Below are 15,527 nucleotides of genomic sequence, written 5' to 3' on the forward strand. Positions count from 1 at the left end.
AAATTCTCCCTTCATTTACTGCTGTGGGCAGGAATTGTCAGATGGTCCCTTACTGCTGAGAAACAATCACACTTATGAACAGCAGGAGGAGCCCCCGCCTTACTTACCAGCCATGCAGAATTCAAGCAGCTTTGTTTATGACAATCCCTAAGCAGCCCAGACCACACTGAGCATGTGCAGGGTCAGGCAAAGATGTTTAACAAAGTAACAAGATGACAGCCCCCTGTGGCTAACTTTGAAAGCATAAATCATTTTGTTTGATTAGGCTTTGTGGTGCAGTAAGTTCATGCTTATGTTTAGTATACAAAATACAGCATTTCTAGCCTTATTCTATTTTAGACTTTCCTTGTCCTTTAAAGGGCAATACACCTTCATTAGCAAAACTAATAACACATAAAAACCACAGAAATGTGTTCAAACTTTCATAACCTGCTAAATTTTCTAAAATTAAGATGGTAATCAGGGGTTGTGGCCACAAAATCGGTGTGGTCAATTCTGCAGTGTTCCACGCAGCTAAACTTTTTATCCCAAAATGTTGGGAGGTATGCAATTTGGGTGACAACCTGAGTACAACCATCAGTACAGTAAATTCTTATTGGCTGAAGACAAAGTAGCTGGATGACTGGATTCTGTACAGAATCAAAGGGACTTATTAAGGGTAACAACACAATTCTCAGTGAAGAGAACAGGTCCAGATTGAGATGTAAGATGATCCCTCTCATGATCCCTCAATTCAGATGCATTTGACTTCTGCTGACTTCCAATCCGGTAATAATTGATAACACAGAAAGATAGAGACTATCTCACTCCGCTGAACTAAGAATGCTTTTTGCCTCAGTCATTTATTTTGGATTGTAAATGACCTTGACGTGTTTCCCTACTTGGCAACATTTATAACTTCAGTCCTTGCTCTGAATGTGAGAGGTTACGGCACAATCAGCTTTACTTTTCAACATTAGGAATTACCCCTGGACACTTGACTACAATATGAATCACTACAAATAGCCACTGCTCATGACTAACATAGGGCTAACAGCAATTCCAGCTGCACTAAACAATAAGTGGGCCCACGATCAGATCAGCCCGATATTGCCCACCTCAAGGTGGGCAAATCGGGAGAGATCCGGACGGAGATCCGGACGGAGAGACATCGCCAAACAAGCGGATCTCTCCGTGTATGGCCACCTTTAGAGAGCTGAAAAGCAGGAAGTAGTGTTCTGGCTATTATGTTAAACATCCAGTCACTCCAGTCTTTATAAATAACATTTTTGCCTAACTAACTATATATTAGAAACATTTATTTTGCACATACAATTTACCCAGTTTTTATTTGTACACTGAACTGTTCCTTTAAGAATAGGGATTCAAAAATATTTTATTATCGGGACAAGTATGCAACTGTCCTCAAGATTGGACTTAATATACGGCAGTTTTGGGTCAGTCAATATAATCGAAAATTAACATAATAATGAATGGAATGACAGCCATGCATTTTTTTAAAATGTGATTTATTGGAAATTAGATGTAAAAGAATCAAACCACTTTTATTAATGCCTTGAACTATGTCCTGGAAAATATATTAGAATTCATGATCAGAATATCATTATCACAGAAAATTCTTCTTTTTGCTTCTCCAATTACTGTTTTGCAGTTGCCTAATTTGTACTGTGCCCGTTCGAGAGCAGCATCACATAATACCATTATTACTGATTGCTTCTCCATAGGAATGTGCTACAGACCGGCCAACGGCATGATAGGTTGCAATTTGAGCTATGGACATGTAGCCTGTTACATTACGTTTTATTGATGTTACTTGGGGGTTTATTACTGACTCCCTTTCCGCTCCCTCCAGCAAAATGCTGCTTTAACATGGGATGCTCCTCATTATATCTCATTTATTGCTCAGGTCTCTGAGTTAAGGATTCCTCTTTGCCTGGCAAGATTTTGGAATAATCATGTAGAATCCAGGATCTAAGTGTTCTCTATTATTTAACCCCAAGAAGAGATATGTTTAGCACACTGCGTAGGCAATGTTTTGAATTCATATGGGGGAACACAGTCCTTGAATATCTAGGATTTTTTAACAAGACACAAAGCAGTGGGTGCCCCCCATCCTGCACCTTACCAGTCCCAAAACTTGCATGCTATTCAGATGCACAAGTTAATATGTCACTGTCCATGTACAATGACCTACCTGCTCTGTACTCAAGGGTAGGACTACGCGGACGTTTTTGGCGTGATCCAACGCGCTGCGACAAAAAGCGGAATAATGTAAGAGATAGAGATGTCGGATGAAGCCGCAGCATTGATCCGACGCAACACAACTGTCGGATGCAGACGCAGCGTGCAGCGTCTGCATCCGACGGTTGTGTCACCTCGGATCAACGATGCAACTTCATCCGAGATTTCTATCTCTTACCTTATTTTGCTTTTTGTAGCAGGAGTTTTGTTGCAGCACGTCAGATTGGGCCGAAAAAGTCTGTGTAGTCCTACCCTTACACCTGCTTAAATAGGCATCAAATAGAGTGCCACAAGTCCCCCCAGCACTCTGCAGCTTGCACTCTCTTTATACATGTATACAGCACTGCTATTGCACAGCTTTCTCTAGTCCATTCTGGGAGCCTTAGGGCAGTAAATAGATTAGAGTAAGGTGCAAGGTGCCAACAACATGGCAATTTGAACCCTTTTTTGCACTTTCCCTGGGACCTACAAGGGGACAACGTAATTGCATTTTAGTTCTCCTTGCAAGAAAAGTCATGTAAATCATGTCTACAATTGGCCAATATACTTACTGAATAAAAATGTACTCTTTTTGTTTAGGGCGAATGGGATAATTGAAATGGCACAAGTTAAGACATTTTCATTAACGACTGCCATATTTTAGTTACATTCCAATGCAGCACAATAGAAGAGAAATGAGGGCTAAAAACATATATATATTCTTTAGTGATAATGTAAAGGAAACAGAGAGAACAGCATATAGCAACTTTAAATAAGGAATATTAAAATACAAAGATGTTCACTCCTGATGGATGTTTGAAATGTATAATACACATACATTGATGAGGCTTTATATACAGCATTATCTTTCAGAATTCAAATTACTCCTCAAAATCAATTCGGATGGGTCCACCAGTGAGGATGCGATTTGCATAGTGAGCCTTTCCTTCTTCCTCCATCTCAGCAGATCTCCTCATACGACTCCGGCATCCTTGAGCACACCGGGACCTTTCATCCAATGTGCCGCAAACCAAGACTTGGCAGTGCAAGAATACTTCCTGGGGGGGGGGGGAAGCAAAGAGAAGTGGGATTTGTATCACATAAATTACACTTGTATAGTTTACCATTGTCATTCTAAGATGTACTCTGTAAAGTCAAATATAGCCCACCATGATTTACAGGCACACTCCAACAATATACTTATATGATATCTAGCAAGGGGTTAAAAGGCACGACATATTTTTAAAGAAAGGTCAAATACCAAGAAATTTTGAGCTTTAAGATATTTTTATGATTTGGCCAACCAAGGGATAGGCAAATCAAGTTAATCCAGCCATTTAGCCCATATATGGGATCCAGCAGACCCATCAACCATGGGCCACATTAATTTCAGATACTGTTCTTGCCCAATAATTGACAGTTAGATTTGATTATGGTGGTCGTTTTTAGCTGTGTGGGCGCCACTATCCTAGATGATGGGCACATGAGCAAAATCGTTCCTGTCCCTGTGCTGGTCAGGTGGGTCGGGGGTAATGGTCAGGGGCAGCTGCAAAAAAAAACACAGGGCAAAAGTCACTCATATTTTTACACCCATGGGATTCAATAATGGTACATAATTAAACTTTGCTCTATGAGGGATTGTTATATTTACTATTACTGATTATATGTGTAGCTCTTGTCTTAGAATGGAAGAAATGCATTTTACTCTTTAGAGTAAAAAAGATGACGGCCTTTTCTTCCTTTGCAACATCATTCGCGTTATTAGTGAGAAGTGACTTAAAACTATATAGTTTTAATTACAGTGATAGAACATATATTTAATGGGATCTCTGTTTCTTGGTTTAACGCAGGTCTATATTTGACCTTTAAAGGGAGACAGAAATGGGTTCATAAATCAAATATATTGCCATTTTAATGGCTTCACAATGAACAAAATTGTCAGTGGTACAACCCTTAGAACGTATATCTCCTCAGGATCTATTCACTTGACTTTTCCCCTGAAACGAAATTTCAAATAATTGTTGCCTGTCTGGCCATTCTATAGCAATGTGCATTATAAACATCATACATGACATGGTTTATACCCTGCGCTTGAATTCACCCACATATTACTTTTTTTTTTTACAATAAAAATGCTATTGTCCAAGCTGCAAGTAATCAGGATAAAGTCCCATGTTGTGCACTATGTGAATGACCTTTATACCAGCAGCAAACAATTATTATCTGCCAAGTCCACAAGAGCCTTCTTAATGATTGTACACCTTGAAGTCATTTATTAAGACCTCAGGTAAAGGTATCAGATTCAGGGCTTGATTTACATAACACCCATATTGCTGTTCATTGTCCCTGTCCCCTCCCCTACCTTTGTGCACAAATTTTCATTATCAGGTTCAGAGTACTGGGGATTGGTGCACAGAAAATGTGAAAATCTATTGTATCTCATCTAAAGTGCTTCCGAACCAATTTGGGTGTGGTTGGGGTGGCTTGCCGCCCCCTAAAATTCTGCTGCCCTAGGCCCGGGCCTTTGTGGCCTTTCCACAAATCCGTGCCTGTTCAGATTGCCAAGTACCTAAGGGCAGTGTTTCCCACACTCTGTACCTGGGCATCCTAGGCCTGCTGTTTTCCCAAAACCTTTTAAACATTTTATACATAGGCAACCAGCCCAACCACATTATTCACTTGCATGATTTCATGAGAAATTACACTCTTGCATATATACAGTTAATGCTGATCATACATGGATGAAGACAGTATTTTTGTCTACTTACTTTATTTTTAGTTTATTTTGGCTAAGAAAACTTAAACTGGCAATTTTCCTATTTCTCAGCACCAATTATTTCCACAGTTTTGGCAGTCTGTCATGCATTTAACTTTTTAAATATATTTGCTAATAACATTTGAATATTTAGAGTCTCCTAAATATCCAGAAATGTTCAATACATCAAGCCTTGATTACCCAAAAATAAACTAAACGAACCTGCTCTTCTGTAAACTCTAGAGCGGGGTTCCCAAAATTTTTTACCCATGAGCAACATTCAGATGAGTTGGGGAACAACACAGACATGAAAATTGTTTCTTGTGGTGCAAAATATGTGATGTGATTGGCCATTTGATAGCCCTTATGTAGACTGTCAGCCTACAGGAGGCTCTGTTTGGCAGTACACCTAGTTTTCTACCAACCAAAATGTACCTCCAAGCTAGTCATTTAAAAATAAACACCTGCTTTAGAGGCCTCTGGGAGCAACATCCAAGGGGTTGGTGAGCAATGTGTTGCTCACAAGCTACTGGTTTGGGGATTACTGCTCTAGAACGTTGGTTTCCAAACCATGGGGTTGCCCTAATCTTGGGAAAGCCTGGATCAGTGGCAGTGGAGCTCAGTCTAAAGACCAGTTAGGGCGATATTTGGAGGGAATTTGCTCTCTTAAAGACACCTATCTTGAAGATCAGTTATGGTTAGACATATTTATTGTTCTGTATATTTTTTTGAAACACTTTGTTATGAGCTATAGGGGTCGTGACCAAAGGTGGGACCTCAGAAGATCTGAAAAGACTGAAAAAGACTGAAAAACATTAACTATTCTAGATAACATACAAGAAAAATGACTTTTACCTTGTTATCTTTTCCCACAAACTTGAACACTGGAACCTGAAAATGTTTGGCAAGATGATCTTTGGAAGAATATTGTTTCACTGTGTCATCAGAGACACATCTGAATATAAAAATAATAAAGAAAAATCATATTGAGGATAAACAATCCAAAAGCTTCCATAAAACTAACAAGATTATTTTCTCAAAGGCTGCAGATACTAAAATGTAACCTTTTACTACTTGAAGATTATAGCAACACTATAATATATCAACTATATTATGTCAGTGTTTTGCATGTTTTATTTATTCCATATTTTCCTTTGTATCTGGACCTGCATTTAAGCAATAACATTTTGTTTCTTATAATGAAAAGTTGTATTTTAGAACAGATGCTTCTTTAATTGTTGGCTTATATTTGCCTTGTATTGTAAAAAGTATTTTGCATTATAAACAGACAAAAGAAGGCATCTGCCAAGCATTAACGATTTCAAAAATAATTAAAAGCAAGCTAGTAAAATATAAAATCACTTGCCCATCCTTAATTAAATAGTACTTCAAGATCTCATCATTATTGGAAGTTGGGGTTGCAAAGCAGCTCTCCACAAGGGTTTCCAAGCCATTCACACGCATAAGGGGTTCAATACCAAAATAAAGGGAGTCTCTGAGCTTAAGCACTGGAAGATCCTCTCTGTATGGCTCATCAAAGTCTTTATCCTTGAAAATTTCTAGAGAGAACGGGAAGGTGCCTCGGTTCCGACCCATGATCTCCAGTGGGGAGTTCTTGAGGTTGGGGACGTACCCTTCAGAAATGGTATAAAGCCGTGGGAATTCACATGTTACCGGGATGAGGAGCTTGGTGGTACGAATGATTATATCTCCATTGCTGCCTGGGGTCTGCTTGGGCATTCCAGTGACCAGGTTAGAAGCAATGATCTTATCGCTTACCACCTGATAAAGACAGAAAGACAATATTAACTTCACAATCCATTTTACAGTTTCATAAAATATAGAGTAGACTGTCAAGATTGCACACTATAGGAGTGTGAGGTGAGACAGGGTAGTTAATATGGGCAGCTATAGCCCCAACAAGGACATAGTGACCCAGCGTGTACCCCGCCATTCAGGGCAGAAGAGGATAGGTAGAGCCAGAAGAGAATCTGGTGAAGGGTGTGAGACTTCCACTGGAACCACTAGCAAGGGGGGGGGGGTGTCAGGGCAACAGGAAAGAAGTGCTGACTTGGTGGGACTGAGGCTGAGCTTTGAGTGGGAAGGGACACTGGCGAAACTGAGAAGTGCACCTGAGGAGTGTATGGGTGTGTAAATACCCCTGACCAGGTGTCATTTCTGAGAGTACTATGAGAGGAATTAATGTGAGATCTGAGCCCTGTGAAAGTGTTCCTGCTTGTGTTTGGAATAAGTGTTGACATCTTAATAAACAAGTTTGGTTAAACTGCAACTTCCAGCATCTTGTACAGGGTATATCTTATGTAAGCTACCTTCTGATAAACAGCTTATGTTACAGGCAAAGTCAGTTTTATTACAGTAAATGCTCCTATGTGCAATAAGCAGTAATGGGGGGGGGGCGAAAGTGGGTGCAATTCACATTATTTTTTGTTGTAAGTCTATTTGGCTATTAGCACAAACATTACCATCAAGTTTATGGGTTGTAACCTTTTTAGTGTAATTATACCGGCCTTTGGGTCAGGCAGCGGAGTGGCATCATTTGGGTGGATGGGGTGGAGAAATTGGCAGGTCATAGCCGAAGGGAGGGATTATAGAGTTTTACAAATTTACTGGAAAATATTTTTCTTATAAATTTGTTATTCTGGCTCCAGTCGTAGCTGATAATTTACCAGCTGGGTGGAAACCATACTTTCAGGTTGGTGCTAGGTACAGGCTGCTCTAGCATCACTTGTGTACAATTCAGCAGACTGGATTGACAGTGTTTGACATAATGGTACTTACTGCAATTATAAGGGAGGGCAAGGAGCATTTGGATGCAATTACCATCAAAATCAAAGGCACAATATTTGCTTCCAGTTACATTTAGTTCTCTTTTTCCACCCACAGATGGCGCAGTAGTTGCACAACATGTCTGATTCTAGATGTCTATGGCAAGCTTTGGCCACCAAAGAGATAATGTATTAGGGGAACCAAGGTGCAAACTACACCAAATTTTTTTGCCTACAGTCATTCTGCCCCCTGGGATTTTGCCATATTGCACTTGGCAGTACTGCTTACAGAAGGGAGAGTACATGGAGGAGCATTCCCTGGCACATCCAACCTTCGAAAAGCACAATAAAGAGAACACAATGGGATGCAAGGTTCACTAGAGCCCTGTACTTAATCCATACTCAGTGATAATAGATTCATGCAAATAATGTTTTGCTAGACATTGTGTCATTATTGACCACGTTTTTAGTTTAAATGTCTGAAAATGTCAAGAAAGAATACTTTTACGAACATTGATGACTGTTCCGCAGGTCTTCAGGTTAAAGTTGACATTGACATGGGTTCCATTGGAGACTCCTTTACAGGATGAGTTTGATAGAAAGAGTTCCAAACCCCCTACCAGATCCTTTGGGACAGCGACTTCTATAGTGCTGGGTTTGCACAGCACAGGAACTGCAAGGAATATCATAGAATAGGAAGAAGCTTAGTACATAAACTGAGATAGCTAAGAGGAGTGTAAACACCAAAATATATTTCTGCCTAATATAAGACACTGTAATTGTACACCGTTTTCAGTGTACATTAATAACAGATTTTAATAGTTCTTTATAAATACTACTGCAATTGAAGCGGGTATCTTTTTATTTTGGGAAAGTAAGTAAAAAGAGAGTTAGAACAGGGTTTGAAAGTGTCTGGAAGGGGCACTATTTAACGCTCTCTGTTTACTTACTTATATTTACTGTGGTTTATTTGTACATTATCTACTTTGAGAGCATAAGCGTGTACAGCGGTGAAATGTAAATTAGTATGTTAATGGTTAATGTTTAATTAGGTTGGTCTCTAGAGGGAACTAGTGAGTGAAAGCAATTACCAAAGAGTTAAGGGAAAGTCCTAAGAGGGTGGAGACTAGACGGTTATACAAAGGGGAGGTTCTCTAGGTCAAGAGAGATGAGTCATGGGAAGAGTGACATGCAGGAAGACACTAAAGCAGTAGAGACAGCCCATGGGGAGAGGTACTGAGCTCAGCTAGTGAGAGGCTCAGCTGGTGTAACAGCATACTATAGTCAAGTCAAGAGTGAGTTTATTGTCATTTCATCCATATACGTTTGTACAGTACACCGTTCCTCTAGGACCATGGTGCTACAGGACAGGACAAGACAATGCACACTCAACAGATGTAATATGTTAAGTAAGTAAGTAAATAATGCTAAACGTCAGACATGATGGGTGTATCATTGTGACATGACAGTAGCAAGAACATGATAAAGAACATGACAAAGTGCAGAAGTGCTCATAGGGAACAACTGTATCCATAGTGTATAGTAGTGTGAGGTGAGCCAGGATAGTTACAATGTGCAGCTATAGCCCCAACTAGGAGTGAGTGGGTAAAGTGACCCAGCGGTCAGGGTAGAAGTAGGTGGGGCACAGGAAGAGAAACCTGTGAAGGGAGAGTCCCACTGAAAGAACCTGGCAAGACTGGTGTCTGGACAAGACCCAGGAAGTAGGGAAAGTTCTAAGTGGCCCTCTATGAGGACACCAGAGGCTGAGGGTGAGAGACACAGTAGGAGCGGGGGAAAGTATTAGAGAAGTGCTGTTGAGTAGCCCATCTGACAGTGAGCAACTAACTGTGAATTGGGAAACTGTGTCCTGTGGAAATGCTCCTGCCTGTGCACATGGAAAGTGTGATCACGTTCATAAATATGTTCTGTTCATCTGCAACTCCCGGTATTTCCTGTTTGTAATGTGAACTACATTCACTGTCTCAGTTTACAAGCGAACCTGTTGTTTTCAAAAAAGAGGGCACGCACTTCTTACCAGTTTTGTGCCCTGGTGGTTCTGAATTTTGAAACAATGTAGCAGAAGCCAACTGAGTCTTGAGTCAATCAATACATCAATATTACTACTTACGGTGGGAAATCCATATACAAAAAATAATAATCGTGGTCAATCCATGTTTCTGAGACCAGAGCCGGGCCAAGCTGGCCACACTCCTTAGAGGGCTGTGTGGGACTGTGTGTGTCTGAAATGCCAGGGCCTCTTTTCAGGCAACTTCGGGCGACTTCGGAAAACGAAGCACAGCGTGTGCTTTAGCGCAGGCGACTTTTCATTATAGCAGATGGGAAGACACGCGGAGGCAGTTCGGGGAGATTGTCGCCCAGAAGAAGAGGTGATTAGTCGCCAGGCAACAAAATCTCCCCGAATCTCCTTGTGTGAACTAACCCTAAAATCCCAGTCCAGACCTGAGTGTGCCTGTAGCCAAATCTCAATTAGAGAGCTCTCCAAAAATAAGTCTACTGATAAATTGCATAAGGGTGTTTGCAAACAAAAATGTAATGGGAAAACGTTGTTTGTTCATCCATGATTTTTTGAAGAATATTTATGACAAAGAGTAAGTTCCAAGTGACCAAATAGTTTCACTTACCTTGACAGGTGAGATTATTATCAGAGAGGATCAGCCCTCTTGGGCACTGACACTGATAGGACTCCCCAGTTTCAACACAGGTATGACTGCAGCCACCATTGTTGTGCTGGCAGCCTGCAATATCTAACAACAGAGGAACCATGTTCAGTGACTGGTGTATGAGATTACCAAATTTGTTAAAATTAAAGTGCTCTGAGGTGAAAGCAATCTGTATATGATCCATTAATCAAATAGATCTTTCCCTAAGGTAACAAAACTAAAAGTGAAGGCAATGGATAATAAATAGTAACAAGAAAAAGGAAATTATTTTCTCTTAACCTGTGCATGGAAGTAGGAGCAAACTATGCAATTATGATCTGACCATTGTCCCAAGGGCTTGGTATTTCCCATCTCAAGTCACTCTGTATGGCTGCTTCAAAATATAAGGGCAAACTGGGGAAACACGGCATACTATGTATTATAGCCCTGCCCAGGCATGTGCCACCATAGCATAGAGCCCTACACATCACACTTTATATAGTCTCAAAAATCATTTTACTTTCAACTGATAATTCCATTTGAAGACAGCAGAGGTGCTCACATTTTCATATGAGCTGAATTTAGGAAAAGGGGAATTAAATCACATTTGGCAGGAAAGAATAGCTTGCAAAAGAGTCCTGCGCAAAACCAATTTTTGAAACCTGGATCTTTGAGCCCCAACCAATGACCTGAACCCACAACCTGCATTTTTACTGACTTGGACCTGCTACCCAAGCAGGTAAGATAATATAAGATAACAAATATAGATTAGAACTGCAACCCATAGACTTGCAACCTGCAAACCCGCAGACCTATATCTATACCCACACCGAAAATCCTACCCATCTACCCTATCTCAAAAAACACATTTTAATAACAATATTTGTAATAGACTCCTTGGATCCTGTGCCCTTATACAAGCAAAATAGTTGAGGCTGGACAGTTGCTGGTTCAATATTTCTTAGTGGCTTAGATCATTGGATTTAGCAGACTTCAGCAAATTATATTTTAAAACTTTTTTAATACCTAAAAGAGGGAATGCTGAGAAAAGTACAATTTTCAAAACCATTTTTTAACAAGACATTATTAGTTACCCTTTCTAGATGACATTTTGGCATGTATTGTACCAGGATAATTAAATAAGCTTTGGGTATTCTATGGAATGGCATCCCACTGTAACAAAGAAACTTGATTTCATACATTGCTGGTAATTTTTATTTACTTTGTATATACAGATACTCTAGAGCAGGGATCCCCAACCTTTTGAACCCATGAGCAACATTCAGAAGTAAAAGGAGTTGGGGAGCAACGCTAGTATGAAAAATGTTCTTGTGGTGCCATATAAGTACTGTGATTGGTCATTTGGTAGAACCTATGTGGATTGTCAACCTATATTGAGGCTCTGTATGGTTTTTATAGAACCAAAACTTGCCTCCTAGCCTGGAATTCAAAAATAAGCTCCTACTTTGAGGCCACTGGGAGCAACATCCATGGGGTTGGAGAGCAACATGTTGCTCGCGAGCTACTGGTTGGGGATCACTGCTCTAGAGACTTATGTGCAAGAACAATTAGGGCACAGTCACAGGGTGGGGGGTGGACCTGTGGGGGTGGGGAGGGCGGACCTGTAGGTGGGGCTTGTGGTGGGCGCAGCCCAGGGGGCCCAGGAAATTTTTTCGTATGGGGCCCTGCGATTTCTGATGGCGGCCCTCAACACCAGTACCAGTAGTACCAGTGCAGGAAGAGCAACAAATTAGCAATAAGCTTTGTTTTCTTTCCTCTAAATAGAAAACACAAGCACAAAAAGAACACTAATGTGTACGCATAGCTACAAATTTTTATATTTGTCAGATAATCCAAGTAGACATTGCAAATGCTTTTACATTTAATTAATATAACTGTCCCACTGGCCTGAAAAAGGTTTAGGGTATAAATCAGAGCCTTTGACTGACTGGGTGGCAGCTAAGGTTATTATGAAAATATATCAATTACCTTCACAGGTTTTTCCATCTTTTCCCAAGATCCGTCCTTTTCCACACTCACATCGGTAAGAATTTTTCAAGTTGATGCAAATCTCACTGCAGCCTCCGTTATTTCGCTCACACTCATTTTCATCTAAATGGCAGGAAAAAATCAGATTCAAGCTTGTACCAAAAATGAGTTTACTTTTTATAATTTATGTTTGTAAAAAGAATCTTATTACACAGGCTATTCAGAGCGCTGCCAAGATTTAATCCCATAATGAGAAGATAATACACGTCAAGGCTCTTTCTGACCACTACACTTTTTGCAACCACAAGGCAATTTGCAAAGATAATATGAGATCTGAATATGAGAAACGGAAAAGTATAAACTTGGGAACTTAGGGAACATAAACTATAAGAACATGTTAGGATCTAAATACAATGTGATGTCATGGGAACTCAGTCTGATAAAGCACTAGTGACCCTTGCTATAGTTTATATAATATCTCATGCAAGTTTCTCAGCATGATATAAATATGCAGAACATTTTTCATCCCTAAACTCATGTTTTTCCCAAACATGGCAACTATTAATTGCTATTAAAGTTGTGTTTTTTCCCTTCTTCCTTGTTATTTGGGGTGTGCTGTTAAATAATTTTTTATGTGTTTTGTTCTCTTTGTACATGTCGCACATGAAAACCTTTGCACTTTAATATTTCTGGACTTGGAGCTTTTGCAAGTGCAAGCTCACATGCTGCTACTGTGTTCTATTTCCCCTGGATGATGGTTTGGGGCTTGGCATCCAAACCCAACATTTGTACTGGAGAGATTCTACTAATATGAAAAATTTGGGAGCTCCACGGTAGCCTAAATACTAAGGGGCAAATTCACTATGCGCCGAAGCGCCTAACCCTAGCGTCAATTCGCTAGCGTTGGGCATTTTCGTTACTTCGCAAATTCACTAACGAACGCTGGCGTAAATTCGCTAGTGTTACTTCGCACCCTTACGCCTGGCGAATTTGCGCAACGGACGTAACTACGCAAATTCACTAACGTGCGCATTGTTCTGAACGCTACCTTTTACGCTAGACTTCCTTCGCCACCTCAGACCGGGCGAAGCGCAATAAAGTAGATAGGGATTGCTTCAAAAAAAGTTCACATTTTTTCTAAGTCCCAAAAAACGCTGGCGTTTTTTCTATATTATGGGTGATAGACTGAAAAAGATCGAAAAATTTTTTGGGGCTCCCCTCCTTCCCCCCTACATTTCCTAACTCATGGCAACTTAACTATACAGTGGGCACATGTGTAGGGCAAAATAAAAATTTTATTTGATGTTTTGAAGGTTTCCCAGGCATTTGTAGTGATTGTACGTATTCCTCCATTGAAATTTGAATTTGGTGCCGTATGCAAATTAACCATCGCTAGCGTAACTTCGCTTCGCTTAGCGAATCAACGCTAGCGCAACTTCGCAACCTTACTCTACCCCTGAGCGCAACTTCGGATTTAAGTGAATTTGCAGAGCACTGGCGAAACTACGCCTGGCGAAGTGCGGCGAAGCGCGTAGCACATGGATTGGGCAATTTAGAGGATGGCCAAAAAGTCCCTGTTTTAAACCTGGAAATGTTTGGAGGTAAGAGAAAAGCATTTTTATTTGCTTTATTAATTCAGAAGACCTATCGCTGTGGAAGAACTTACCTTCAACACACTTTGCCACATTTTCGTTTTGGTTGATACTTTTGAATTCATTGGGAAATTTAAAGATACCTGTGTGCCTTAGTTCTTTTTAACATATAGAAAGCAGCTTCTCTTCTGTCACTGCTTCTTTTCAATCATCTTTCTCTTTATTTCTGTACTTTCCTCAATAACCTTCTCCTCCCTCATCTTTTTAGAAGCATCTGTCTCTCTAACATGATTTCATCTGAATAAATGAATGGATTGGCAGTAGGAGCTGACAGATTATTTTTCTGTAGTGTATTAAGTCAGAGACGATATAAACCAGAAGAAAGTCAGTTTCTGCTCTCGTGGCAGACAGAAACTAAAAATATTCTTGGCATGAGACACGGTTCGTTAGTGGGAGACAGGTGCCCATTCTTTAGCTCAGCAGAAGCCATGTTGGTTATCTTTTTAATCAGCAATTCATACATCAAATCAACCTGAGATGAGACTTTAATCCCCATTAAAAAGAAAAATACTGACGATAATCGGTTTCCAAGGCATAAGTAATAGACAGAGTGGTCATGAGATGAAAACATTATCATGTCTTTGAATATGTTAAAATAACTTTTACAACAGATGTCTCTCTGTTCTCACCTGGTGGTGTAAGCATTTTACGATATAATATGGAAATGTGAAAGGTATGTCAAGTAACCCACTGGAAACAATCAGCAAATAGGTGATCAGTAAAACACTACATGATGATGATGGTTACTATGGATTACTAGATCATGGGTACTGTGACCCCACAAATTCTTATTATTATTACGAGTCTTGCAGCTGCGGTACCCTGCGGGATGCGTGTAGAAGTTCCAGGTGCGGGTATAGACGCGGGTTGGCGGTTCTGTGGCTTTGCGGGTCGCGGGTCCGGCCGCGGATCTTCTCAATATCGATATTTACTCCTTTTTTCTGGTCACGTCTCCTTCTGATGATGTCACTTCCAGTTTACAATGACAGCACAGATTTTTGATGGTCAGCGGGCCACAGGTCCGGGTTGCTGATAAGGTACTTGCGGGTCGGGTAGCGGGTCCAAGTGGGTAAGAATGCGGGTTTCGGGTCCGGGTTGTGGATTGCAGGTTGCGGGTACGGGTCGGGTCCCAAATAATGGACCTGCACAGGACTCTATTACGAGTACATTCTCTCAACAAAGAAATATACTGTACAGGTATAGGCTCTATTAATCAAAATCTGGAGATTTCCAAGTAAAGAATCTTTCTGTAGTTTGGATCTCCATATCTTGTCTGCTAAGAAACATTTAAACACTGAATATTGGTTTGCCACCAATATGGATTCATGCGACTTAGTTAGGACCAAGTACAAGAATCTGTTTTATTATTACAGAGAAAAAGAAAATCATTTTCAAAAATCCAAATTATTTGCTTAAAATGGACTCTGTGGGAGACAGCTTTCTTGTAATTTGGAACTTTCGGCAT

At 40.3% G+C, this 15,527-nt stretch overlaps 1 protein-coding gene across 2 annotated transcripts in view; it reads right to left on the reverse strand.

Annotated features, from left to right (window-relative positions):
• Positions 1 to 1,484: 1,484 nt before the first annotated feature.
• Positions 1,485 to 15,527, reverse strand: part of oit3.L (oncoprotein induced transcript 3 L homeolog) — a 32,590-nt gene continuing 18,547 nt past the window's right edge. For both annotated transcript variants that reach the window (XM_041568815.1, XM_041568816.1), the window contains 6 exons: positions 12,411 to 12,533; positions 10,404 to 10,526; positions 8,274 to 8,434; positions 6,342 to 6,757; positions 5,831 to 5,930; positions 1,485 to 3,278 (listed from right to left, as the gene is read on the reverse strand). In XM_041568815.1, coding sequence (XP_041424749.1) covers positions 3,102 to 3,278; positions 5,831 to 5,930; positions 6,342 to 6,757; positions 8,274 to 8,434; positions 10,404 to 10,526; positions 12,411 to 12,533 — 1,100 coding nt within the window. In that variant the 3' untranslated portion in view covers positions 1,485 to 3,101. The remainder of the gene's footprint in view (positions 3,279 to 5,830; positions 5,931 to 6,341; positions 6,758 to 8,273; positions 8,435 to 10,403; positions 10,527 to 12,410; positions 12,534 to 15,527) is intronic.

The sequence above is a fragment of the Xenopus laevis genome, chromosome 7L (assembly GCF_017654675.1).
Source record: "Xenopus laevis strain J_2021 chromosome 7L, Xenopus_laevis_v10.1, whole genome shotgun sequence".
NCBI classification, from domain to species: domain Eukaryota; kingdom Metazoa; phylum Chordata; class Amphibia; order Anura; family Pipidae; genus Xenopus; species Xenopus laevis.